General features: G+C 43.9%; 1 protein-coding gene across 3 annotated transcripts; it reads left to right on the top strand.

Annotated features, from left to right (window-relative positions):
• Positions 1–524: 524 nt before the first annotated feature.
• Positions 525–26,226, top strand: iqsec2b (IQ motif and Sec7 domain ArfGEF 2b). 3 transcript variants are annotated; one of them, XM_044351597.1, is made up of 15 exons: positions 525–1,343; positions 1,770–2,382; positions 19,164–19,458; positions 19,649–19,966; positions 20,385–21,439; positions 21,563–21,724; positions 22,089–22,211; positions 22,341–22,507; positions 22,959–23,098; positions 23,243–23,368; positions 23,630–23,729; positions 23,825–23,986; positions 24,162–24,356; positions 24,595–24,644; positions 24,958–26,226. In XM_044351597.1, exons 2-15 carry the CDS (start codon positions 1,922–1,924, stop codon positions 26,140–26,142), a joined length of 4,539 nt encoding a protein of 1,512 aa, XP_044207532.1. In that variant the 5' UTR covers positions 525–1,343; positions 1,770–1,921; the 3' UTR covers positions 26,143–26,226. The 3 variants fall into 3 exon arrangements, with proteins under 3 accessions (XP_044207532.1, XP_044207535.1, XP_044207534.1); XM_044351599.1 differs by lacking the exons at positions 525–1,343; positions 1,770–2,382 and adding an exon at positions 18,258–18,998; XM_044351600.1 differs by lacking the exon at positions 24,595–24,644 and having other exon boundaries at positions 526–2,382; positions 24,958–25,071.
• Positions 26,227–27,552: the final 1,326 nt, after the last annotated feature.

Here is a 27,552-nt window from a genome sequence, read left to right as displayed (position 1 = left end):
TTTTACCCCTACTGACAAATGCATCTTCTGTAGAGGGTAGTGGGAAAAGACTGTGAGCTGTGTGATTTGAGGGAAGGAAGTCCCATTTTATTTTGTGTTGAACATACTATGATGATTTAACAGTGTCAGATTGCCATGAAATGGCTCAAAACCCACCTGAAATGAAAAGATGATCAAAAATTGAAATGGCTGTTCAGATTCGATGCGTTGAAGGTGGCTAGTTTTTTTCAGGTTTGTCTCTCAAAAGCCTGAAAAAGAAGGCAAAACGATTTATTCAACTAGTATTTATTCCTCCATAGCATATGTTTTGTCAGCAATTTATGAATTTTGTTGCAGACATAATGGTCTGAAAATCTGATAACCGTATAAATGATGAATGAATAATAAAAACTTACATTTATTAATTCGCTATTTGGTTTTGTAATTGCATTGATGTTTTCCTACAAATGCATTCCTTGTATGTGCAACACTACATCTTCATGCTCAGCAGTAACTCTTTTCTTTTGAAAGTCTTGGCAGGAAGTCCTCCATCATTGTGCTGAACCTGACAGTGATGCGCTCCAGAGGAACATCCGCACGCATCGCTGCAGCTCAGACGCGCAACGAGCGAAACCTCTCGGTGTTTGTGCGCCACCGCAGCGGAGATCCACCGGCACACTTGTGATGGATTACCGACCTGATACAGCTGAAACTCTTCTCAGATAAGTAGGAAAAGGACGCCACCTGTTCGTGTAGACCGATTTCAAATCAGCGTCGAAAGCCAAAAGTATAGTTTAAAGATTTGGCACAGCCTATTGAGACTTTTGGCACAGCCTATTGAGACTTTCGGACTGTCCAAAAATATTTGTCGACCCCCCTTAAGAGGTGTCAAGTTTTATCTCCAAGACCAGTCTTCATGAATGCGTGACGTGGAAGTAAACTCTGCGTTGTTCTTGGATGAAAAAGCCCAGAAACACACACTATGGGAAATAATCTGAATTGAAAGCACTAGGATGTAGTTTTGGCGGACCTGAGGGGAGGATTTGGACCTCAAGAATGAACTTCGTAAGCCACCACTGCTTACTTTCTGTGCTATAAAGACACATCAAGCCATGGGTTGAAAGCGACGATGATAGACTGCGGGGATGTTCAACGTGGGAGGGAGCAGAATTTTTTGTGTTATGTAATGATTGACAGTGCCTGATAATTAGTGGTAGATCATAACTAGAGCCACCCCCCCTATTCACCCCTGCCCCCCTTCCCCTGTGTGTCGAGGAGGCTGAAGAGTGGAAGGTGTATTTGTTTATCATTAACTGAAAGATGATAGCAGAGCTCTTGAAGTTAATGAGCAACATATGTCACAGGTCAGTGGATAAATGAGTATTCTGCCTATTTTTCTGCTTATTTTTTGCTAAAACAAGCTGAAGTTTATTACAGATTTAGTTAATTTAGACAATTCTTACCTCTGTCACTCCCTCCCACCACCTAATCTCATTCTGTTTTTCAAATATTTTCCTTAATGAATTCATATTTATCATGACGTCCCAAACTCCTGAACCGCTCCGTGCTGAATCGGCATGGTCTTTCAAAATGACTTCAGGAAATCAGACAATCAACAGTGTCTTTAGCTTCTTTTTGAACTTTGAACTCTTTTCTCTGCATTGCAACAGTTTCAATGGCTGCTAAGATGTTATAATGCTCATTTCTGTCCTCGGATTTGGGGATATGTAGTCATTCTGAAATTCTCAACCTCTTAATCTCTGTGACTTCCTGTTTCTGAACGTCTGAAGCCGATAGTTAATCTTCACCAGAGCCTTCGTCGGTCCCTCCCTCCCCTCCACTCATCAGGGCTGGTGGGGGGGGTGGATCTCGGCCCCACGGGGTCGAAACCGTGGTGGTGGCTGGTGGTGGCGGTTATACCCCTCGAGGCAGGGCTCCCACCATGGAGACCAGCCCAGAGAGCCCCAATCGGGCAGTGGAGTACCTCCTGGAGCTCAACAACATCATAGAGAGCCAGGCCAAGCTCCTGGAGACCCAGCGCCGGCGCATAGAGGAGCTGGAGGGCCAGCTGGACCGGGTCAGCCAGGAGAACCAGGACCTGAGGCAGGAACGCAACCCACGGACGCCTGGCTCGGACACCCCCGAGCAGAACCACAACCACAGCCAGCCTCTGTCCCTCCCCATTCATCATGGCAGCGGTGGTGGCGGCAGCAGCGGGAACAGTAGCCCCTCCGCAGTTCAGGCGACAGCTGGAACAGCCGCAACTCCAGCGCCCAGCAGGGAGAGGAGGACGCACACCAGGCTGACCCGAGGTCTCTCCTGCGGCTCCTCTACCACAGAGCGAGACCGGCTTGAACGCACTGACAGCACAGACACCAACACCAGTTCCACTATTCGCAGAAAGTAAGTTCTCTTCTAACACAGGGGCTTCACCAGGGGTCCACAAATGAATGACGAGTGTGGCTTCATGTCAGTGATCTTGTCCAAGCTCCTGCTTAATAAGGTTTGACGCTCAAATTAGTGGTGATGACCACAGGCTGCATAACATCTAATATGTGACAGAACCTTCAAATGCTAAGCTCAAATTATGACAGGCTGTATGGAGCTGCAGCCTTCCTAGTCATCAGAGATAATCCTCGCAGTAATGGGACTAAACCTCAGAAGGGATTTTTTAATAGACCACCGTGAGGAAACACGCAGAGTGCTGGGGGATTATGGGTAGAGTGATAAGTGCTCAAGGTGTCCATTTTATCATGCTGTGTGTGATTTTTGCCTGCGGAGGGCTTGATTTGTGTAATAATCACAGTCTATTATGAGAGGTGCGTAGGAGTTGTTATAGTAGTATGCTGAGGAAAACTCTAGTCCAGGCAGGGGGGTGATGGGTCTTTTTTGTGGTGAACCGAACTTTCTGGACCAGCAAAACCCTTCTGTATGAAAAATCCACCCACTGTTTGCTAAAAATGTTTTTTTCTTTTCCGCTTAAGTCTTGAACTACTTGAACTACTCTGAACTGTAGGCTGATTGGTCTCTAAGAGAGTTTTTCTTCCTCCCTCCAAACTCAAAGCTGACCTGTCGTTAGAGTACTGCAAACGCAGCTTTGGCAAATAGCAAGTGCATCTGTCCTCGCTTTTACTTAACCACGCACACACACACGCACACACACACACACACACACACACACACACAGATAGAGACAGCTTTTGTTCTGGAAGCATTAAGCTTTGTGAGTAGGCAGCAATTCATGTGAAAAAGTACACTGAAAAATATATTGTTGCAGTCTTAGTGACAGAAGCCATCAGTCCTTATGCATAATATAATAACATTTCTCTACACAAAATCATCTTAAGCAATTATTACTGGATTTTCACTCGCTTACTGTCAGCACTATGCGTTTTCTTATCGTCTCAATCCCCTTCACAGCGATTGATTCAGACTTGACCAAATCCCTTATCGATTATCTGTTCCTCTGCTGTCTGCCTCTCTGTCCCTCTCCCTTCATCCCTGAGGGTGACTTAGTCATTAGACAGATGCACATATTAGTTATTTATGTGGGTGTTAAATGCAGTGATGAATTGCAAATGTAGATCTTGCTGATTCTCCCTTGTTAATTCCCTGTAGCTGATTTTGGATCGAGGCTCAGACAAGCGTATCATATGAAGTGTCACATTTAATAAAGATTCACCCACACAGAGGAGCCATATTGTCCCTGTCTGGCTGTGACTCAGCCGAACCCAAAACTGGCCTATTAGCTTAGGTCAGCGACAAAACTCTCCTCTCTGATAACGGATCAGATAAGAACATGAATATCTTCATCGTCGGCGCCTGTGACACTCTAAATATGGCTCAAATCAAATGAGGAGACAGAAGGAAGAGAGAGGGACAGGATGAGGAAAAAGATGACAAGGGGGAGGAAAGTGACTGAGCGACCTTACTCAGCGTGCCTCGGTCTAAAAGAGAAAAGGTGGAACACACACACTGGTTCGCCATCTGTCAACAGGGTGTGTAAGAGAGGGAGGGAGAGTAGAGAGGAGAGACTGGGCCAGAGAAGGCAAGGCTCAGAGAGGTGCCTTTGCTTTTGTCCAATTAGTTTCTGTTCCCCCAGCAGGAGTCCTCATATCTGTCCTGTGCTCTCTGTGCCTCACAATTTTGATTCCTGACAAGGAAACTGAATGAACTGTCCCCATTTTTTTTTGCCATGTGTGCATCAACTGCATCAAAGCAAAGTTGCCCCTCTCCTCTCTTTTCTCCCAGTGGCCCGCAGTAAACAGCTGTCCCAAATGCTACCCTATTTCATTCTTCTCCTCCTGTTAATGGCAGTGTGAACAATGTGAGTCTGAGGCCTTGGGGTGAAATGATATTTGACGTCAAGTCCCTCCGCCAAGAAGCAGCAGGGTTGAGGGCATTGCCACAGCTCACTGTGAGTGCGGCAGATGTTTTTTTTTTTTTTGTTGTTGTTGTTATTTTGGGAGAGGTCATGCAAGTGCATTTTGTCGGAGCCTATGCATGTGTGTGTGAAAGAATGTATCTTCATATATGTGCACAAAAATATGTGAAAGAGGGAGGGAAGCACACACAGAGTGCATGAGAGATTAATTAGTGTGACCAGAGTATAATTACCACTGGCCCAAGGGTGATAATTACTGCTGTGCATATATGTGTGTGTCTTTTTTGTTTGAGAGAGAGAGTGTGTGTGTTTGCACTGCAGGATATCACCTGGGATGTCCATTAATAGACATCTAATATGACCCCATAGTCCGCCATAGAAGCTGTCATGTCACTATGATGTGACAGTTCTCTGCATGGGTGAGAGATTGTAACCTTCATTATGTGCTACATATATGCAGCTGTTCTTGTACAGCTCACAGGATGAGAGGCAGGGGCAGCTAGAGGTCTTGGCGACAGCCCCAATGGTGCTGATACTCAGAGCAGTATTATTATATAACACCAAAAAAAAAAAAAAAAAAAAAAACAGGACCAGAGATATCTTTTCCCTTCTTCAGTTCACTTTCACTGTCATGGTGGGAGTGTTCAGAAGCTCAAAAGAGCTCTGTGAAGGTGCTTGTCTCTTTGCTCGTCTCTTTATTCCATCATCCCGCCATCTATCTCCCTCTCCACGCAGATAGAGCATTGTGGACAGGTGCTTGTCGCTTTCTGAAATTGACATTAATTGTGTTCGGGGAATATGGAGAACGGTAATGGGCTTTTGTTTCAGAAGGAGCTTAATTTGTTAATTTTGTGTAGCTCTACTACACATTACCCCATCCCCTTTACAAGCCCCCTTCCACCCCTTCTCTCTCTCTCTCTCTCTCTCTCTCTCTCTGTCTCTCTCTCTCTCTCTCCCTCTCACATTCCCACGTACACACACTCACTCTCTCCCCCTCGCTGTTTCTGTTTCCCACTGCTGCAGATATGACTCAGAGAAGCTGCAGAAATTACTTTTGTGCTATTCTCTTTCTCTTCCCATCTTTGTTCACCCGCTCTTTTTCCTGCTATTAAGTGAAGCACGGTTATTGTGATTTGATAATTCTTTCTTTACGCTAATAAAGAGCTTGTAATGGTCGGTCAATTTGGGCATTTTGACCAGCATTTTTACATCGTAAAGTACCTAAGATAGCGCAGATAAAACTTGGACAAATGAATTGGCCCGAGGCAAATGTGTGGGTAAGCTCCGCTGAGCCTGTACTGACCTGCTCCGAAGAGTCTGTATGATGTGATGGGAGGTAATCTATTCTCTGTAGACTCACCACGACTTTCTAGAAGAAATACAGAGAAGCAGCAGCTGCAGTTCTCACAAGAACTCACTCTCCTTCATATTTACTATTTCAGGATATGTAGTGGATTAACAATGTTTAATTTTGGCCAGAATGAAAATATCGCAACGGTGCTAATGATTACTGTGATGCAGTTTAGCTTGACGTAAATTTAAATGATGGATGTGTGTGTGTGTGTGTGTGTGGGAGTCAACTGTATGTGGGTGGTGTTTTTGCCTTCTACTCACCATTTCTGAATGCAGCGAGTGTTCATGGCTTCATACGGTGCGTGCACAAGAAACATCATACTCTTTTGCATTTATATATGGTCATGATATACTCGGGATTCATTAAACACCTGCATTTCATCCTCAGAGTAGACTAACCAATGACCTTACTTCTCTCTGTAGATAGTCACTCAGGATTTTACGCTTGATGCACAAACGCTAGTTTCTTTATTAACATGCATATTACATGTAAAGGCAAATGGATGTTTGATTTGACATACGGCGGTGTTATGTTTCAATACATTGTCAATACGGCAAAAATGATGAGGTCTTCACCTATTCGAACAGTTTCTCGGCAGCATGTTCTTTATAACTCTCCATCTTCCATCCACAGAAACAGGACTCAGCAGACAGACAAACTATGGGCTATGCTATAGAATAAAAACTCTTCAGCGACGTATTGTTATACCTCCAGACACCCGACCTTGCCTCCGTCATTCATTTACCATAGCTACCCATCCACAGTTATACACAGATGGATGCTGAATGAAAAAATACCATCAGACCTGGCTTTGTTGAAGCGATGAGGAGACAAGTCAATAGCTGTGATGTAAAGTTTTTTAAAGGAAGTGAAATGTCCTTGGACCAGCAATACTGTGAGAAAAATAGTTGCTGTGGAAACTGTAAAGCTGTCCTCAAGGCAGTTACAATATTACATTTCCATCTCCCCCCCACCGCCGCCCTCCACGTCCAGCTCCCCTCACCTATCCAGGGGTGGTAGCAGAGGGCAGGCAGCTAAATATCCTGATTCTGACACAACCTCCTTCCCTTTTCCTCCCCCTCTTGCCCCCTGTCAGTTCTGAGCAGCCTCTTTTGCTTTGTTTTAAGTGGCAGCTGTGAGGAGATAACAGTTGTGTCCGAACAACAGCCGTGGTAAATTAGAGCAGAGATTAGCGGTCTCACTTTGTTATTAGAGAGGAGGGCAGCGTGCTAATCCTGCTGTCCATTCATCAGTGGGTTGAACATCACTGTGGATCTAATGATGACCTCCCCCTGGTGTAGTATGTGTAGTTTTACACATCATAACACCGGCCTCCGTAAGTCAGCATTTTATTAACGCAGTTGCACCTCCATAGTCTTCTCCGTGTTGGTTCTATGACTTTATTCATTGTCTTTCCCGTTCAAATGCAGATAAATGGCACTTTTGAGGCGGGATGTTTGTCAAACACTCATGCGCACGTTCTGTGGAGCAGAATAGGGAGACTGGTTACCGTGGGAACGCTATGAGCTCTTCTGTGAAGAACTCTGTGGGCGAGAGACACAGAATAGAGAGATGAAGAGAAGAGAGGGTAGGAGTGGGAGCAGGAGCAGGGTGAAAGACAGAAGCAGGATTGAATGACGGCTTGATAGGCATGGAGGAGACGTATTGAAGACAGATGAGTGCTGCGACGTTTTATTTATCACCGGTTACAGGTTCGCTCTCATTGAAAAGTTGGGATGTGGCGTCTCTGGCCGGCGAGCACAGACAATTAGTCATGTTTTATGACTGAGATCTGTTTCAGACTTTACAGAACGTCCCCTAGGTGATCTGCAGGGATATCATTTTCCTGAATTACTCCTTCTGCAACTCCCACATCACATTTAAATGAAGTCTAATTGTTCTTCATTGGGTGAATCATATCCATCTACAATCAAACACACACACACACACACTTATACACTAGCACACACAAGCACACACACATACACACACATGTGCACGCACACTCACAGGGTACAGCAGGTGCCTGGTGTGCGTAGTTGAGTCGTAACTGTAACTGTGCCCCTCCTTGTCAGTGCTTTCGCCTGGCACTCAACGCCAAACGCCCACACAGGCAGTCCATACTGTTGCCAAGCAGCAGGAGACTCAAGCTCGCAGTGGAGAGAGCGGGGGGAGTTTGGTTGTGAGCTGCTGGTAGAAGGGGAGGGGTTGGTGTGTATAAAAACACTTAACTTTAGGCTACAACGCAGCGTGTGTGGTTATCAAACGTCTCTGTTTGTCAGCAGGAGTCAGGCGGGTCACATGCTGGAGGTGGGATGACGCAGTGCGCTCCCACACTCTTATTTCGTAGACAATTGTGGGAAAAAAAACGGTGAAAGCACAGTTTGAAGTGGCTCGTACCACATCTGAATTGGGCGGACAGATTATACCCCTCTGGAAAAGCCATGTGGATGTAAATGGGAGTGCTCTCTGACTATTAGGATGCCGGGTGGGCTCGCTTTACAAAACAGGTGTTTTTGGCGTGCGTGTGTGTACAGAAAAATCCTGCCACAACAGTGCAGGTGATGTCTTTCTGTGATCGCCGCATGTGAGCCTTGTTCTCCCTGCTCGTCTATACATAGACACACCTACACACTGACGACCCCTGTGTCACCGCACAGGTTTGAGGAATCACTGACTCCGGCAACTCCACATCCTGTTTCCATTTCACAGTCCTCCTCCCCTCTCCACCGCTCTTCCCTCCATTCCTCCTCTCTTGATTATTTTCACCCTTGCCCTCCTCCGTATTCAACCTCTCCCACTCTCATGTAGCTCTCTCTCCTCCCACTCTTCTTCCTGCCTCCAGCCTCTGTCATCTCACTGCTTTAAATACACGCCACCTCACACATTCTCTCAATGTAGCACTTTTTCTTGTAGCCATGACTTCCAGCGCCCTCTCTGCGCTTCACTAATATTTTTTGATCTGTGGTGTGTTGATTCATATCTTGATCTCTTTATTATTATCCTGTTGTTCTGTGCATGTGCTAATGACAGAAAGAGAGATATATACATACAATGAGAGTGTGTGTGTGTGGGTAGTATGTGTATTTTGCTCTTCTATGGAAGAGTAGAAGAAGGAGGGGGACAATTGGGGCATTTTACAGCCTCTGTGTGTGTATTTCTGTTTTTCTATGGCTCTCTGGGATTTAGGCATAACTGCTCACAAAGCAGAAATCACATCCTAGATTAGCCTGTCAACACTTGCCACACAGGGGAAAGTCTAACATTAGGCATTAGTTACCGCTGGTAAAATACAAATCTTGGCATTGCAAGACCACAGTGTGTACAAGCATTGCTCAGGCTTACGTAACCGCACCTCTGCCTCTCCTCATATCTCCATCTGAACAGGTCAACAGGTTCGCTGTTCAGAATATTTAGTTTCTCTGTGTTGCAGAGACCTAATAAATACAAATTAACTAGACACAGCTCACATCTTGTCAGGATATTCTGCAAAATAGAATCTGTGCTTGTAAATAGAGCCTGAAGCATATTATTATGCTTGAGGCGCTGACTTGTAAACTCTGTGTAATCTTTAAAAATAAGACTGAACAAGGAGCTCGTGTTCCACATGCTGTTGTTAAAATAGCCTTTGACAACTTATTCTGATTTAATTGGAACTTTTTATCATCTGCACTAAGCAAACGAGCACTCCGCCTACATGATTATATCCTTAAACACTCTCATTTTTATCAGTCTCATTCTCCTCTGGCTAGAAAACCCTGAACTCTTGCTAACAGCCTTGTTCAATGTGCTAGACTTGTCTACATTGCCCCTGTCGGCATGCAGGAAGCAGAGAAATCTGTCAAACATGAGTTGTACTTGTACCCGTGATCAGCTGGATTAAAGGATAAGGCTGGTGATATTTTATATTTTGTCACTGTCAACAAATCCCATGAAAAGACGAAAATCAACAAAGCCTTATTCCTCTCTCACTACTTTCCAACTTCTCCGCCCTGTCTGTGGCACTCAGCCTCAAGCCCATTTGTTCCCACTGAAGATGTAAATCTTCATATCATTTTCTATAATCTCATTTTGAAAAAAAAGTCTTGGTAATTTCCTAAAACAGGCACAGGCACAAGCACTGTAATTTTAGCAAAGGTTACTCAAATAGGAGTAAACAGTGCATTTATTTGGGACTATTTTCAGCCACTGATACGTTGCCAGTGAGTATTTATGACAGCGTGTTGGTGTATGTGGGATTAACTCAAAATAAACTACTGTGCCTATGTTAATAGTAATGAAGCAACATATCACCTTGGTGTGATGCAGTGATTCGTTTTTGGAGTATGGAGGTCTATGGCACAGAAGAAAAATCTTTAGCTACACAGACAATACTTGTTAGTAGGTAGGATCAATTTAAAGCGGCAACTGTTAGTCGATTCATTGATCAGTCATTTGACAGAATCAAACAAATAATCACTTACACAATAACTAGTTTGAGAAGTAATAATTATTTAAGTCATTTTTTTTTAAGCAAAAATGCCCAAAATTTGCTGATTCTAGCTTCTCAAATGTGAGGATTTAATGCTTTTCTTCGTCATACATGATCATAAACTGAATATCTTTGAGTTTTGGACTGTTGGTCGCCGGTCAAAGCAAAACATTTGAAGATGTCACCTTTAACTCTGGGAAATTATAATGATAATTTTTCACTATTTCGTGTCATTTTATAGATAAAATGATCAAGAAGATGACCAGCAAATTCATCGATATTGAAAATACTGGTTAGTTGTAGCCCTAGACCAATTAATTGATGGTTTTGGTCTTTTTTATGAGATGTATAAATATATTTTTTTATATTATATTTTTGTTAATGCGACCATCTTTTTCCCTGTTGGTGAGTCTTACACAGCTTGCAAACCACAGTGAATTGCTAAAGTGTTGCAGTATCTTGCTCTCTTTTGCTGCATCGTGTCTCTTGTCCCTTTGCCTCTCTGAGAGTGTTTCCATGCTTAAATGACAGGGACTGCGTGTCCTTGACAGCAGCTGGCCCCAGCGAGAAACCAGCCATTTACATGCTAATCTCAACCACTGCATACTCTTCAGCTGCTCACTCACAATCTGCAGATGAAACATCTCTAATTCCTGCCAGAGTAAAGGGGTAGCGGAGAGGCTTTTGTGTTATATGTGCACTTTTGCATGCATTACAGAGAGTGGTTTCACATTTTTACACAGGATGATCTACTGTAGACCAGTACAGAGCTTTATATAATCCATCAGAGTGGTTGGAGTTCCTCAAACAAAACTTTCCTCATTTAACAGCTGTGGCTCTGAGAATTTGTACATTTCAGTCTTTTTCTTAGATTGACCTCGAGCTCTATATACTCTCCTTATGTGCTCAGTCTTTGAACTCTTTGACACACCTGCAACATCTGCCAGGAGCTGAGTTGCGTTCAACAATACCTTTTCCTGTTTATTATGGCTCGTCTCAAGAAGATTTCACCTTGTTTTTGTGAGAGTTTGTACAAACTGTCACACATCTGCCTCCTTTTTAAATGTGTCATTCTTTGTACTACCATTGCCACTCTATGATTTGTCACTATCAATGTGCAGCTTCAAATCAGTGCTCTCTCTCTTTCTCTGTCTCTCTTTCTGTCACTGTCTGCTTTAGCGCTGACTGTTTGTGTGTCTGTTTCTCTGCTTTCTCCATGCCTCTGTGTGTGTCGTCCGTCTCTGGTCCTTCCTGTCAGTGTCCGGCCGTCGTCTATCTCAGGGCAGCCCATCTCGGCTCCCACCACTCCCACGGCAGCGGGCAGCGCTGCCTTTGCTACTCTGTTCCCCACCAGTCTGACTGTTCACAGCTTCGTCAGTCTCCATCAGTACTGCTGCCCCTCTACTGACCAAAACTTACAGCAGGAGGAAAGGTAAGGGCCACCACGGGGCCTGAAGTACAGTGAGTACCAAAAAAGAAAAGAAAAAACCCCTCAACCACATAAGATGCCTTGCAACAACCCTTAAGCCTGTCAGTAGACTACACCAGCTCTCCTTGTCCATCTGTCACCATCACTTTCTTCACATGTCATCCTTTTGTGCCTGCTTTCTTGTTTTACCTCCTGCACCCACCCCCTCATCCTAAATCCAACTAAGGGCCTGTGCTTCAGTCTCCCACCACTCCCAGGTGTGACTAATAGCTGGAGTTAGGCCCTTCTATCAGCTAGGAAAAACACACAGCTCCCCACAGAGAGTGAGAAGTAGCAGTCATCTTCAATAAGCAATGGGACCAAGGTGGGCTGAGTCACAAGTGAACCTGGTGAATTTTCACCCTCTTTTCACTCCTTCCTTCCTTTATCCTCCAACTGATGATGCTCTCAGGCACATCAGTGCATGATGCTCCAACACTGCCATCTAATGGCATCAGAAGGTTGTGACGTGCATATACCCAGTGAATGGAAAACACCTTCTTTTTTTTTTTTAATATGCCTGTTATGTCCCTGTTTTAACTAAAAATGCACTAGCTTTTTCTACTTTCCAACTATTCGCATTCTCTGCTTTTTTTGTGTGTGTCTCATTCTCTTTTTCACTCTCCTCTCCGCTGTTTTGTCTGTTTGCCTTTCCTGTGTGTCTTTCTGTCTTTTGGCTCGTCCCGTGTTGCTTTCCAAGAGAGGAGGGTGAGGATGAGGGTGCCCATCAGTTCTGTTGCTCTGCCTCAGGCTGCAGTAGCCCCTCCTCTCGCTGAGCTGAGCAGAACTGAGGTGTGACTGACCCCCACAACAACTCACTCGCCCATTTACCTGTGAAAAAGACTATCACAGTTAATGCTGCCAGAAAACGGGAGACCTCACTGTGTACCAAAAAGACAGTTTTGCTGCATTTTAACAGGGAATAAAAACAGAAATGCATGCTTGTAGTCTTTGTGACATTAGTATACATTAATGTAGAGCCACTGATTTTATTTATATATCATGTGGTTTGTGCACTAATTTACATTTTAAGGAATCTCAGTGTTGTCTTCTCTTTGCATTCTTTGCTATTTATTTCTTTACTTGCAGCCATATCAGACTGTCAGAATGCATTACCATCGTCTGCTCATTACTGTCGCACTCATGCTTTTCTTGGATCCACTAGTTGAGTCATGTCAGTTTGGATGTGCTCAGTAGTCACTATTCGTTATCTGTGCAAATCACTATACAGTCCTGTCACCAACCATTATGCAATGTCAGAGAAGCTAGCTTCCTATATGATGTAAAGACATTAATTGTATGCAGTTTGTTTAACATGTTGATTTGATAGTTCCAACACATCTGGTATTTACTGTCTTGTCTTATCATCGTGTTTATTCAAGATTTACCTTGTTGATTTAATGCTGAACAAAATAAAGATCTCTAGTTCCTGAAGACAATTCATCTCTTCCTTTTAAAATATCTGAAGGTGAAATATTTGTCGGTTTAAATGCTCTGTGTTGTTTCAGTCATGCTGGAATGTTGCTCGTACACACCCTTCACTCATCTCCGCCTCAAGCACAATATACTCATCTTCACACAAAAATTAATTATAGAAATTCTATTTTCAGCGATATATATTGATTGTGTGGTGTGTGTAATCCTGCATGTAGTCCTTGAATGTTGATGAGAATTGCTTTCTCTGCAGAACACACAGTACTATTATTGTCGGGTGAAAATCCATCCCCACTGGAGTCAAGTTTGGAAGAAAATCAAGGGTTTTTTTTAGCCAAGAGTTGTATTTCTTTGTGTTTCTAAACTTACACCAGAGCATGTAATCTTTCATTTAAAGGAAAATCATGAAAATATTTGTAGTGGTTGTTTCTCAGGATATTTATACACTAGCTATGTGAACTACTGAACCTCAGAGAGCATAATTTGAGTCCATAATACTTAAATGTTACAGAAAATTGTTATTTGACAATATTTTCAGGCAGTATAGATTCTGTTTTTTCAAAAAAAATGTGACAACTTCCCTCCTTGTCCATTTCATCTACATTAACTATGGTTAATTTTCCTTAAAAAACTGCCATGTGCTCCATCTCAGCTGTCTCAACACACTAGTCATGTTCTTTCTTTCACCTGTATTTATGTAAACAGTATAAACACTGATGTGTCCCATCATTCATTTAATCTCAGAGGCAAAATATGAAAGCAAACCAGGAAATGACATTCATTTCTTTTATTTCTCCTCCCCCCTTTTCTCAATAAATGATTGTACTTCTTCTAAATGTGCGTGTGTGTGTCTCTGTCCGTTCCAATTAACTGTACTGTCGTGACATGCTTTTGTTTGGTTTGGTGTTGTGTAATAAAAGTTACTGCATATGTCAGTGATCTGGAGCAAGGAGGGTGGAGGACGAAAGCTGGGCAGGGTGAGGGAAGTTCAGAGCTGTCAAAAGACTGTCAAGAATGTAGCCTGTACAGCTTTGCAGGGCGAGCGAGAGAGCCAATGTGAAAGTGTGAGCGATTCAGAGAGAGATAGAGAGAGAGAGAGAGAGAGAGAGAGAGAGAGAGAGAGGGTGTGTTTGTTATTACGCTGCTCCAGTTAGTATGGGACCTTTCTCTGACAATAGCAGCATGGTAAGAACTCAGCCTTTTTTTTTCACTTTTCTTTTACTTGTAAAAGTGTCACAAAAGAGTGTTTGGTTTGGCACCAGACAGAGATGTTATTTGTTACGCCAGTGTGTTTGTATGTTAGTCTACACCGCAGTGATGTAGTACCAATGACATGTGGTTTGTACAGTAGTTCACCTCCAGTCTGAAACTTTGTACCATCTCAATACAGCACTAGACAGTTTAATACAAAAGATAAATAGTGTTTGTTGAGTGCTGATAATTAATGAGGTGCTTTTTTCCATTGCACTATACTAAAATAAATGATATGGTTGAGTGAGTGAAATTCAAATGGAGAGGAGATAGGAATGATAAAGTAGCTCCTGACAGCTACCTGTTTGACAGAGTGTACATACTGCACAGATGACAGATCACATAACATTCAAAGTCAGTCTGGATAATGTGCCAGCCTGTCATGGGTGTCGCTCTTGAGGAAATGCATCTACAATACCACATACAGCTGTAGAACAAATAACATAATTGCTTCATGACAAATTACTTTAAGTAATCAATCTGATTTATCTTAAGTAAATTAGTTGTGATTCTAAACACTGCTATAATGGTGTTAGTTTAAATCCCCGTTAGAAGCACTTTGATATGTTCTCTATAGAGGCCAAATCAACTAGGCTCGACCTGGAAGTGGATCTGTGAAAAAACATCATCAATGAAGGTTTACATATTTTACCCACCCATTTGTATATACAAGACTTATCTCTTCATTCTTTCCTGCCACAGAGATTATCTGATAAATTTGTGCTTACAAAACACTGCCAATTTCCAGCCGCATCCCTGTAACCTTGCAAATATTACAGTTGTGCAAGGGTGTTCCCTTTTGCAGTAATTCACCACCTGGGTTTAACATGAAGCGTCATCCTCTGCTAACAAAACCGCACAGCTTGTTTGAGCTTTGATGGTCTGCGTCACAGAAAGAAGTGAACAATGTGTGTGTGTGTGTGCGTGTGTGTGTGCATGTTTGATGGGAAGCTCGCAGCTTGAGACAGCCAAGTGGCCATGAGTGTTGGTGGTGGAGGAATGCTCCGATCTGACCCATGAATGATTTGATTGTTTCCTTTCAGTTTGGCCACTTTGGAAGAATGGGATCACATGTGACAAAGAGAACACAAACTGTCCTGGTAGTGGATTTATTTTCATGATGGATAGAACGTTTCTAACTGTGTTTTCGATCTCTTTGGCTGCAGCTTAAGCCCTGAAATTAATGGTAAATATTATCACATTATCAAAGTAATTAGCTGGGATCTTGCTGAAGGCCTTTCTGCTCCCTTTTTTTTTTATCATTCATAGTTCGCATTTGAGTCGCAGGAGTTGTGAATGCTGGCAAACAAGCTTTGGAACAAATGGCACAGAATTGACGCACAAAAAAGATGAAGAGACTGGAAAGGAGATATGAGATAACTACACTGAGTCAATGCTAAGGTGGAAATGAGTCAACAGGCAGATCGATGCAGTTATTGGCATCTCCATGGCAGGCAGCAGAGAGGTTAATCTCCCAGCCTCCATGTCCTGCTGTGGGGTTCGATGGCACTGTCAGACCTACTGCCACTCTTTCAATATTATATGAGTGAGGGACAGTTTGCAGGGGACTGCATGGAGTTGACATGACATGTACTTAACTGTGCACACCCCCCTTTTCGCTTTTCAATACCTGTCATCGGAGCGCTTGTCAATTTCTGCCCACTTCTTTTATTCTTTTAACACTATTAGTAATCGCTCTCCTGTTTATTAGATTCCAACCATCTGTCTCAGCTCCAATTAAATGGTTGTTGGTTGTGAAACTCCGGGTTGGTCTTTATGAGGGAGCCTCCAGAGAGAACCTCTCTCTGGCACTGTAACAGGAATACAGGGTTTCTTACATAAGTAATGAGGTGCAGATGCCAGCTGCGATATGGCCACACTCATGTTTTATACAACAAACTTTTTACTCATATATCATCCTCACCTTGTCTCTCACTGCATATTACTGCCTGGTTCTTGCCGTAGGCAAAACCAAATGAAAGTCCTGTTTAATACATGCACACTTGGAGGTGGGCTGCAGGGCCTTGCATAGGGGAAAAAAAATCCATGCTGAAACAGAATTCATTTATTTTATTGCAAATATTTGAACAAACATGGAGAGTTTTAATGTAGGTCGTTCTCAACTTGAAAATCTTTCTCCCAAAGCTCAGAAGAGTAAATTCGAATCTGTGATGTTTGAATGGTGCATTTACATAGACTGTGGAGGTGAAAATCACTGTGGATTCTGACACATAATCCATACAGTTGATCTCTGCTTCAGTGGTAGTGGAGCCACTGCAGAAAATGTCATCTCTCAACTGTATTTTTTTATTTTCCTTTTTTTATGAAATATGGACAGATGACAGGTGTTGCTTACAAGGATTTAGAGCTAAAATCAATCCAATGATCAGCTATGAATATTCTGAGACAAATTTATGAAACCAGGCTGGTGGCTCCCTAATGTTGTGTTGCATTTATTTTAGGTTTATGTGACTCAGTTGAACGAAAATACCATCTGCTCCTGCTGATGTGCATGGCAGGAAGTTAGAGTGAGGCTGAGTCCCTGTCTGTGTCTACCTGTTGGCACTATGCAGAGGCACTTATGTGGCTAGTTTCCATTCCTTAAAAGGAGCAGTTTCAAGCAGCTCTGAAGAAGATAGAATTTTCTTTTCATACAGTTTATACAACACAATATGTAAATAGCTACTAAAAGTGAAATGATTAATTCAGGCTTCCATTGTTTAATAAACTAACAAATTTAGACAATGCTGTATCTGCATGGTTCACCATCCACAGAATTACTGTTATTTTAACTGTTTTCATAACAAAACAAATATTATGTAGACTGTCATTCACAACCTGTGGAGCATCTTCAACACCCACCTTAATGGTGATAACAGTCAATACATTGTCATGGCAACTACGCTTCTCATCCTAACAACTGCCTCGCCACCCACAAAGGTCCCACAGCAACCGTCACCAAGCAACCCCCTCCCTCTTCTCAGTTTCTCTATTTAAGGAGCAGAGGAGGAGGAATGATATGATGCTGCACAGAGACAAAAAAAACCCCCAACCTTTTCAAGAGATGGAGTTATGTGCAACAACTTGTTGCTCATAATTGATTTGCTAAAAAAATGGGAACAAAGCACAGCTTGTTAATGTTGTGATTTATTTTATGCAACCAGTATGAATATGAATAAATGGATTTGCTGTTAAATGTAAATGTCTTAGCTTGGCTGTGGTGATAAGGGCTTTCCTGTAGATGTCAGAATTGTCTCCTTTTTTATTTTTTTTACAGGGCTTATGTTACGCAACATAATGGAGTTGTTCTCATGGTTGTTGTTAAACTCAACAATAATTTAACCAGGTCATGCGTTGCTTGGAGGCACAGGATGTCCTGCTGAAAGACCTCGCATTGTACAACATTTTCCCCTCTGTCCACTCCACAAGATTCTGCATTTTGGTATTACTTTCAAAATCAAACTGCAACTAATTAAAATGCCTACAAGTTATTTCCTTTTTCCCTGAGAAGCCTTTTCCTTTCTTGGCTTGTTTTTATCGACTAAACATTAACACAGGAAGTCTCTGCGATCCAGTGGAACAGTGACAAATCAAGGAGGGAGGAAGGAGAACATTAGCGGACCCTCTCAAAGCAAAAATGGTGGAGTTAACAAGGCACCTTTTTTGTTATCTTCATTAATGCATGATACAGAGCCTAAACTGTGCAAAATGGTAGAAACCACACATGCAATGCTTTGCCACCAACATTTGCTTATTGCATGTGCAGAATGTAAATGCCTCCTCATAACTAGGCAAGTTCCCTTATTGTGGCTCTCTGCTCTCTGCTCTGTTATGGGACCGTGCATAGCTGACAGAAGGGGGTGTGGCTAAGGCAAAGAGGAAATGTAGGCTGAAGCATGTGACTGTAATTGTTCTCAAAACACAGACTGACTAATTGACTCGGGGTGGATTTTGTCTGGGCACAAGTACATAGCAGGACACTGGAGGATTTCTGGACTTGAATCCTGATAAGTTTTGTGATTATTGCTATGCTAACTGAAAATACAATTGATTCCATTTGATTCCAGCTAAACTTTATTGGTGATTTGGTTGCAAATCTTAGCTGTTTGTCGTAACTTCTGTGTAACGGCCTGAGTGAGAGTGAATCTGGGAGATGTTAATTCCATGTGTTCACTCTCATAATATTTCATAGTGTTCTTCAGGCTATAGGAGTCTGTTTTACACCTGCTGCTAACGTAACAACCTGGTCTTTCCTGTCAGTATGGTGTTTCTGGTATGTAGCAGTGGAGGAGTGTATTTTAGTAGTTTATGACTCTTCAAAATGTGCCACTGCTGTGTTTTACAGACGAGGAGGCAACGAGAAAAAGTCAAAGACTAGAAGACAGTATAAGGCAGTGATGGCAGTGCAAAAGCACTAGCAGGCTTGTCTAAACTTAGTAGTATATTAACTCATCCTCTGGACTCGATAAAGGAAGGAGATAGAAGGCAGAGACCTTTATGTCTATTGGATCATCAACTCATAATGTAGACAAGGAATGTTGTGACAATGCTTTGAAGCAACAGGAATTTCTGACTACATTACATTTACTGGTGATAACAAGTTCACCATGAGTTTCACTAAGAAATGGCTGGTTCCCCACCGCTCTAAACTTTACATGTAAGTCTGTAAATGTAAACTATACTAATCCTACATATTCAGTAACACTGAACTTCATTCAGTCTCTAGTTTGCACTTAACACACTTCAGAGTGTTTGGTGTAATCATTGTATAATCAAGCCACTTATGACTCAGTCTACTTGCTTCTGCTCCTTTTTTCTGTAGTGTGGAAGGGGAATCCCAGTGTCAGGAGGCGGGCACCCACAAAGACAGCTCTTTCAGCCAGACGCCATACCTGCGTGGCTCAGAGCGCTACAGTGACACCAGCAGCAGTGCTCCCTCTGGCTCCAGGGGCCCTTCATGCGTGGCTACCCCCAACTCAGCCAGCTTGGCCTGGGCCCTGCGAACGCGCCACCAACCTGCCAGTCTGGCCCTCCGCAAGCAAGAGGAAGAGGAGAACAAGAGATGCAAGGCCCTCTCAGACAGCTATGAACTCTCAACAGATCTGCAGGATAAGAAGGTATCAATATCAAGGATGCTGTTGGTCAGGGGATTTATGTATGCTGGTGTTATTTGGAGTTTCCTAGAAACAAGAAAAATTATGTAAATGATGGATTCCTTTCAGTGGGGGATCTTGGGTGCAAGATATCCAGACAGTGAATACATAATTCAAAATCATTTTTTTTTTCTTTCCTCCCACCGTTTGCCAGGTGGAGATGCTAGAGAGAAAGTATGGTGGCTCCTTTGTAAGTCGCAGAGCAGCGAGGACCATTCAGACCGCCTTCAGACAGTATCGCATGAACAAGAACTTTGAGCGACTCAGAAGCTCCGCTTCAGAGAGCCGCATGACACGCCGCATCATCCTGTCTAACATGAGACTTCAGTATTCCTTTGATGAGAGACAGCCTCAGCAGCAGGCCCAGACACAGACGAACTTCACCCACAGTGTGGCCATAGGGCCTCCTCATTCCCCAGACACAGACCGCGCAGGAGACTACACCCACCTAGAGGACTCCTTCTCCAAACAGGTAACATTGTTGTGGGTTTTCTTTGCCTGGTTGACCCTAAAGTCATCAAGTTCCTTTCATATACATTTATCTATATTTATGACATGGTAGTCTCAAAGGTCTTCACAGAGTGAGAAAGAAACAGACAAAGTAAAGAGGAATAAAAAGAAAAGAAAAACCTGACCAAATTGGACTCATCAAATAACTGAATACTGAAAGACTAAAAGATATATAGATATATAATACTGCCAGCCTTAGATCCTCAGAGCAGCTCAAATGCTGTTGACACAAAATTAAATTTTTTAGACCTATTACACATCTATTTTAGATGTGTAACAAGTAGACTATAATGAGTTTTACTTTCTAACATGTGCTGAAGTAGAAGGTGTTGCTCCTGAGCAGTCCTACTAACTTCTACCCCACTTTTCGTTCCCTCTAGGTCAAGTCCTTAGCTGACTCCATAGACGATGCCCTTACCTGCCGCGCGGGTCGCGATGACTCCCAGGAGGGCAGCAGGGAGGGAGGAGGGATTAGTGAAGACTTTGGGGAGTGTGTGTGGAGCAGCAGCAGCAACCCCTCCTCTCAAAGAGGTTTGGGAGAAAGAGCCAGAGGAGCTGGAGGAGGACTCAGCATGCATGGTGACAGTACGGCCACCTCATACAGTGACGTGACTCTTTACATGGATGATGGCATGCCATCCTCTCCTCTGTCCTTGGACCGGGCACCCAGCAGCACAGATACAGAATACTGGGGCCCCGGTGGTGGTGTTGGAGGGCGTGAGGACAGCAGGGACACTGAGGGAGGGGGCAGCAGTAACAGTCGGCGCAGCACCCCGTGTACCGAGTGCAGGGACTATCGTCTAAGAGGCGCACATCTGCCTCTCCTCACTATTGAGCCACCAAGTGACAGCTCAGTGGATATGAGTGACCGTTCAGACCGGGGCTCCCTGAGCAGACAGCTGGTCTACGAGCAGGAGCCTGGGGTAGGAGCTGGCTCCCCTCAGGGAACCCTCAAACATTCCCCCAACACAGGCACCCGCCCCTCCTCCACAGCAGCTGCCCAGGGTCAGATTCGGGCCCCTGGCAGACCCATACCCACACACATCCCTCACCAAGTGGCGGCACACCACCACCATCACCACCACCCGATCCACCATCATCAGTACCCTGACACACCTTCTTCTTCCTCATCCCCCCAGCAGCCCCCCACCACCCCTCTGTCCTCCTCCTCCTCTACAGCTCTGCCCTCTGGTGGTCTGGAGCAGCCGTGCTGCTCAGACGGAGACAACGACTCACTCAACTCCACTACCAACTCAAATGAGACAGTCAACTGCAGCTCTGGCTCCTCGTCTCAGGACAGCCTGCGGGAGCCTCTGCCTCCTCTGGGTAAGCAGACCTACCAGAGAGAAAGCCGCCATAGCTGGGACTCTCCGCCCTTCAACAGTGATGTGGTGCAGAGACGCCAGTACCGCATAGGTCTCAACCTCTTCAACAAGTAAGATGTTTGTAACACTAATAAGCACAAGTACCTATAAGCAACTGTTTTGATGGCGATAATACAAACTGAACTGGTAAAGTTGTAGTGAGAAAGTTCTTGTTCACTTCTCATTGATTATAGGAAGCCAGAGAAAGGGATCCAGTACCTGATAGAGAGAGGCTTTGTGTCAGATACTCCAGTTGGGATTGCTCGCTTCATCCTGGAGAGGAAGGGTCTGAGCAGGCAGATGATTGGAGAATTCCTTGGAAACCGACAGAAACAATTCAACAAAGATGTTTTAGAGTGAGTATGGGAATAGAAAGCATGTGAGAGATCATTAGCAGGAATTTAATTAATATTTGATCTGAAAAGATTAGACAAATATGTTATACGAGATCACAATTAATGCATATTTATGTATCTTCATAAGGACAAAAGATTAAAGTTAGTTCAAATACAGACCAGCATACGTGCAAACCACATTTTAGCTCACATATTTCCTGCCAAGTCTAGATAGATGGACAGTTAGGCAAACCTGGTCCGCTCCCTATTTGTGCAAAGATGGTAAATGCTATGTGACGATGTACATGGATGGTTGACTGTTACTGAGTCTCCAGGATATGGAATAGGAGAGGTTAAACTGTGATCTCTGCTGTGTGTGTTTCAGCTGTGTCGTGGATGAGATGGACTTCTCAGGTATGGACCTGGATGACGCTCTGAGGAAGTTCCAGGCTCAGATCAAAGTTCAAGGAGAGGCCCAAAAAGTTGAGAGGCTCATAGAGGCTTTCAGGTTTGTGTGTGTTTTATACAGTGGGTTTACTGTAGAGAGATAGCTAAAAAAATACACTGAATTTCAACAGCTTCGGAAACAGTAACAAAATTACAATGTTTGAACATGTTGTTTCCTTCTCTTTTGCAGTCAGAGATACTGCGTGTGTAATCCAACTCTGGTTCGGCAGTTCCAAAACCCCGACACCATCTTCATCTTGGCCTTTGCCATAATCCTCCTCAACACAGATATGTACAGTCCCAATGTCAAAGCCGAGAGGAAGATGAAACTAGACGATTTCATCAAAAATTTGAGAGGTACTGCTGGACAAAAAGACATTTATTTCATACATGGCTTTATGAAACACATATTACAGAGTATTAATGATGTAGTGTGTTGTATTTATGAACACTATCTACAAAGGTCCCTTTTACATACATTAATCAAAGTATGTAATGGGATTTTTAGGTTTTTGGGGGGCTATAAGTGTATGTAAGGGTTTGCTTGTAGGAATTCAAATGCGTCATAACCGCAAAATGTGTTGAAATTTATAAAGTTATAAATATAAGTACGTGTTGATTAGTAAGAGGGTTTTTTAGTAGTGTTTTAATTAACTTTCTAATAGGTTTGGCTCCCTCTCGTGTGTGAAAACTAGGAATATCATATTAGAATTTTTGGATCGGATACACTGTACAATGTGTGATTTGTATGGTGCGGTTTGATTAACATCATTTCCTAAAACCTTCTTTTTCCTTGTCTCCACCCCAGGCGTAGACAATGGTCAGGATATACCCAGGGACCTGCTGGTTGGGATCTACCAGCGGATACAGAAATGGGAGCTACGAACCAATGATGACCATGTGTCCCAAGTGCAGGCGGTGGAGAGAGTCATTGTGGGCAAGAAGCCTGTGAGTTTTCTGGGGCAAACTGTGAATTCATGACATTTTCTGATTTATTCATGTTTTTGTTACAGCAAGGAGTAAGGCAGTCAATATGGCATTGTAATATGTTGTCACTGCTAGTTTATTCAACTCTCATATTTGTCTATATAGGTGCTGTCCCTTCCCCATCGTAGGCTGGTGTGTTGCTGCCAGCTCTACGAGGTGCCTGACCCCAATAGACCTCAGAGGACAGGAGTACATCAACGAGAGGTCTTCCTCTTTAATGATCTTCTGGTGGTAAGACTCATATTCGTCACTTTTCAAAGGGGAATTCCACCAGTTTCACATCCCAAAGTTGGTTTATAGTTCTTGGGCAGCACTACTGCATATGAAAAAAAGTTGAATAAAGCCTTTTGTGCGTGAAGTCTGACAAATTACCCCAAGTGATGTCACTCGGTTGGGACTGAAGACCACCAGTTTGAAAAACAGCTTGATACTTTGATCATGTGATTCGTTTTAAGGGCCCTCTGAAATTATCCTATCTCTGTTGTGCATCAGGTGACTAAAATCTTCCAGAAGAAGAAAACCTCAGTGACTTATAGTTTCAGACAATCTTTCCCTTTGGTTGAGATGCAAGTGCACCTGTTCCAGAACTCATGTAAGGCACCACTTTTCAATTTGCATATTTCAACTATTAGTAATTATGCTCTATGATGATTAAGTATTCTCTTTCTTTCTGTTTGCATGTCTTAGACTACCCTCACGGTATCCGCCTGACCTCAGCAGTCCTGGGTGGAGAGAGGAAGGTTCTTATCGTCTTTATGGCACCCAGTCAGCAAGACCGCACCCGCTTTGTTAGCGACCTCAGGGAGAGTATTGCTGAAGTGCAAGAGATGGAGAAATATAGAGTTGAATGTAAGTACCCCATCTACTGGCCATTACTGTGAAATGTAACTTTAATGGGCATGATGATGTGTATGGGTTTATACAATGGATCTATTTATGAGGAAATGGATTGCTGGTCAAGTGTTTGTTGGTATCGGTATATGGATCCTCTCTGCATCGTGCCTCTGTCTGTTTTTATTTACAGCGGAGTTGGAGAAACAGAAAGGTGTAATGCGGCCCAGCTTGCTCACTGGGGGCGTAGTTGGAGGAGGCGTAGGTGTGAAGAGTGATGTTGTGAATGGCACCATGGGAAGGACAAGTTTTGATGACAACTGCTCAGTGGGTGAGGGTCTCAAACGCACTGCGCTCAGCTCATCTCTCAGGGACCTATCGGATACAGGTGAGACAACAATTCCTCAGAGAATGGGTCAATTCCATTTCCTTCCTGTCAGCTGTGTTGAATTTGGGAAATCCCACAGTGATTTTGTTCTCTCTTTATATTGCTACATCCTGTTCCTCTTTCTTGCTGACACTCAGACACAGTTTATGCAGTTCTTTTTCCAAAAAAACAAAAACAAAAAAACGTGAACAAACATCTTCCACTCTTTTCTAACCTGACTCTTCCTGGTGGGGTGCAGGGAAACGTGGTCGCAGGAACAGTGTTGGTTCTCTGGACAGTACCATGGAAGTAAGTCTGAAAGACTAGATGTAGACCTGTAACCTCTAACAGACCTGCATTTCCCCTCACTGGTGCTTTATCTTCCCAGCACGCTCAGTGTGTGTACAGTGTGCATATAGATGGTGTGCGCATGTACATGCATGTCCGTGTGTCCAAATGTACCTGTCCTGCACTGACACCCTTTGCATGGCTATGTGCGTTAGTACTTGCAAGAAAATAGTCATAGAAATATTTTTGTGTGTGTTGATGTAAGTGGGAACAGGGGCTGTATTGCAATTCTCCAGTGATTTTTCTAAAGCATGGTGATACTTTATCCTCCCAGGGATCCATCATTAGCAGCCCACAGCCCCACCAGCGCTATCCAGTGCCAGGTGTGGTCCCTGGCTGCTACGGAACAGAAGACTTCCGGCCTCACCGCCCCATCCTGAGCCCCGGAACGGGGGTGGGGGGTGGGCCGGGGCAGCAACATACCACTGCTGGGACAGGAGTTGGGGGAGTCTCCAGCAGTGTAGAGAGAGCAGGAGCGGGGAGCGGCCCTGGGGGGAGCAGCAGCAACAACAGCGGCTCCTTCCTGGGTTCCCTATTCGGCAGCAAACGCGCCAAACCACCTGGGCCCCTTATTCCACCGGGGCCACCCTACCCCGCACCTGTCCCCCCACCGACTACGGGAGGGCCCCCTCCTCACTCCCCTTCATCTCTGTGCCAGTTGGAGGGGGGACCTTCCAAAATCCAGGCGCTGCACGCACAGTACTGTCACGCAGCCACCGTGCAGCCCCCACCACCTTACTACCATCACCATCGCTACCACATCCAAAGTGTCCATCCTCCTACTTTGCAAGGTGTGCCCCCTCATACTATACAGAGAGGCCCACTACCCTGTCGTCCACCGCTTGGCCCCCCACTCGCGCAGCACCCACAGCTGGCCCATCTCTCCCAGCTCTCCCAGCATGGCCTTCCGGGTCGTTATGCCAACATGGTGGTGGGATGTCCCCCCCCCCTTTCTCCTCTCTCCCAACATTCCCAGAACCCACAGTTCGCTCTCTACCACGCGCAGCCCACACACTCTATCAGAGTGGGCGGCGGCCCTGGTACCAAACTTCCACTAACCTTGTCTCACTCCCACCCGCACCCCCACGCACACTCCCAAACCCACCCCGGACACGTACACACACCACACCCAGCCAGCCACTCCACCCATCAAACACACTTCATATTCGGCACTCTGCCCCACAATCTACCATCCGCCTCCGTCAATGCGCATCACACAGCCTCCGCCGCCCCGTATCTGCCCCAGTACCCTCCTCTCTCTTCCATCCCCCCTCCCCCTCCACACTCCCCTTTACCCCCCCCTTCGTCCCCCCTTACCCCTCTTACACCTCTCTCCCCTCACCCCCCCCAGCACCCAGGGCAGCCTCAGCAGGGGCCACAGGTGACGGGGGCTGGAGCGACAGGTACAGGGGGCAGCTCCAAATCCAAGCCTATCAACCGGATAAGTACCGTGGTGTGAGCAGGATGTGGGGCCCCAGGGGTCAGAGGTCATATGATAGAGTGGAGGAGGTTGGCAGAGCTAGGGCTAGGACCAAGTCTGCCAGGACAGAAAGTAACAGCAGCAGCGCTAGTGACAAGAGGAAACGCAGCTTACTCCGTCTCTGTTACTTTCACCTCCGTTTCCCACATATGTAGGTGGAGATAAAGAGCACAGCTTGAGTTGAATGGCATGTGCACATATCCTTGAAGCCTGCAAACACAGAAAACCACATGTGCACAGTACATGAACAAACACTGCACACACCTCCATATACAATCAAAAAAGTTTATAGCCATATAATTTAAGATAAAATTAAATCTATATCTAGGTATATTGCCTCAGTTTTAATTGTTTCAAGTCTAGTTGAGTCTGTATGAGACTATTTATATGTACAGTACCAAGATGTGATAATGTAACACTGGAAAAACAGAGACCATATATATCCAGCTGCTTACATGGGGATGTAAATAAAGACTAAACCACCAAATGCAGTCCAGCGGAGTTTGGAATTAAAAGCAGCAGAGAGTTGCAAAAAATGTCCCTTGACTTTGCAATAATTTACTTGGCTTCACGATGTCTCTGTCCATTCTTGCAGGTTCCGCTTTGCTGACAGGCATCTTTTTTTTTTTTTTTTTTCTAAAGAAGACCTCAGATATGTTGCTTTGTCTTAAACTTTTAAAACCAGTGCACGGTTTCCTGACAGTCTTTTGCTTAATGGTCTTTTACATGTCAACAGGAGCCAATTCCTTGTGGGGTATGGGAATTAATGATACAATCAATAATATATTTTGAATGTTTCTGAAGCTTCTTGCTGTTTTATCGATATTATAATATACCTGCTATGAGTATGATGAATATTGTCCAATAATTGTTTTGATCAGTGATTAATTATATCAGCAGATGTTTGTACATGGTTATAGAGAGTATATGCACATATAAATTCCCTCAGTTTGACATAATCACTAGAGGGTGTTCTGATATGTGAAGTGTGATTTATTTCCATCGTACCATGGTTTCCATTGAGTTCATCTTTTTAATAATTAGTATTATTGATTGTTTAAAATAATTAATGAGGTTTAGTTTTGTTCAATTTGATTTGAACACCGACAATATTCCTCCTTTTCTGTTTCGTTAGATGTGAGCAAACAGGGCACCCTTTTTCAAATGGGATCTTAAACAAAACTTGAACTTGCAGAGTGGCTTTGAGTAAAAGTTTCATTTTTGACTTTTTATGACGCTCCCAATATTGGAAAAAGGCTTAAACGTGGCTGTGAAAATTGGAAAAAGACATGGATTTCACAGTTATACAGGGCACCTATGCTTACTTCCTCGCAGTCATCAGAGTTACTCATTGTGTGTTTTTCTATGTTTTGAAGAAGCACGCTTTTA

This window comes from Thunnus albacares, chromosome 5, assembly GCF_914725855.1.
Source record: "Thunnus albacares chromosome 5, fThuAlb1.1, whole genome shotgun sequence".
Taxonomy (NCBI): Eukaryota; Metazoa; Chordata; class Actinopteri; order Scombriformes; family Scombridae; genus Thunnus; species Thunnus albacares.
This window is presented reverse-complemented; position numbering and strand designations above follow the sequence as displayed.

What these genes read in the sequence shown, in the direction of transcription:
- iqsec2b (XM_044351597.1), top strand. Translation starts at nt 1,922, where the DNA reads ATGGAGACCAGCCCAGAGAGCCCCAATCGGGCAGTGGAGTACCTCCTG. An exon ending in GGTCTCAACCTCTTCAACAA is followed by an intron (nt 21,440 to 21,562) that starts GTAAGATGTTTG and finishes CATTGATTATAG; the next exon opens with GAAGCCAGAGAAAGGGATCC. An exon ending in GGAGAAATATAGAGTTGAAT is followed by an intron (nt 23,987 to 24,161) that starts GTAAGTACCCCA and finishes TTTTATTTACAG; the next exon opens with CGGAGTTGGAGAAACAGAAA.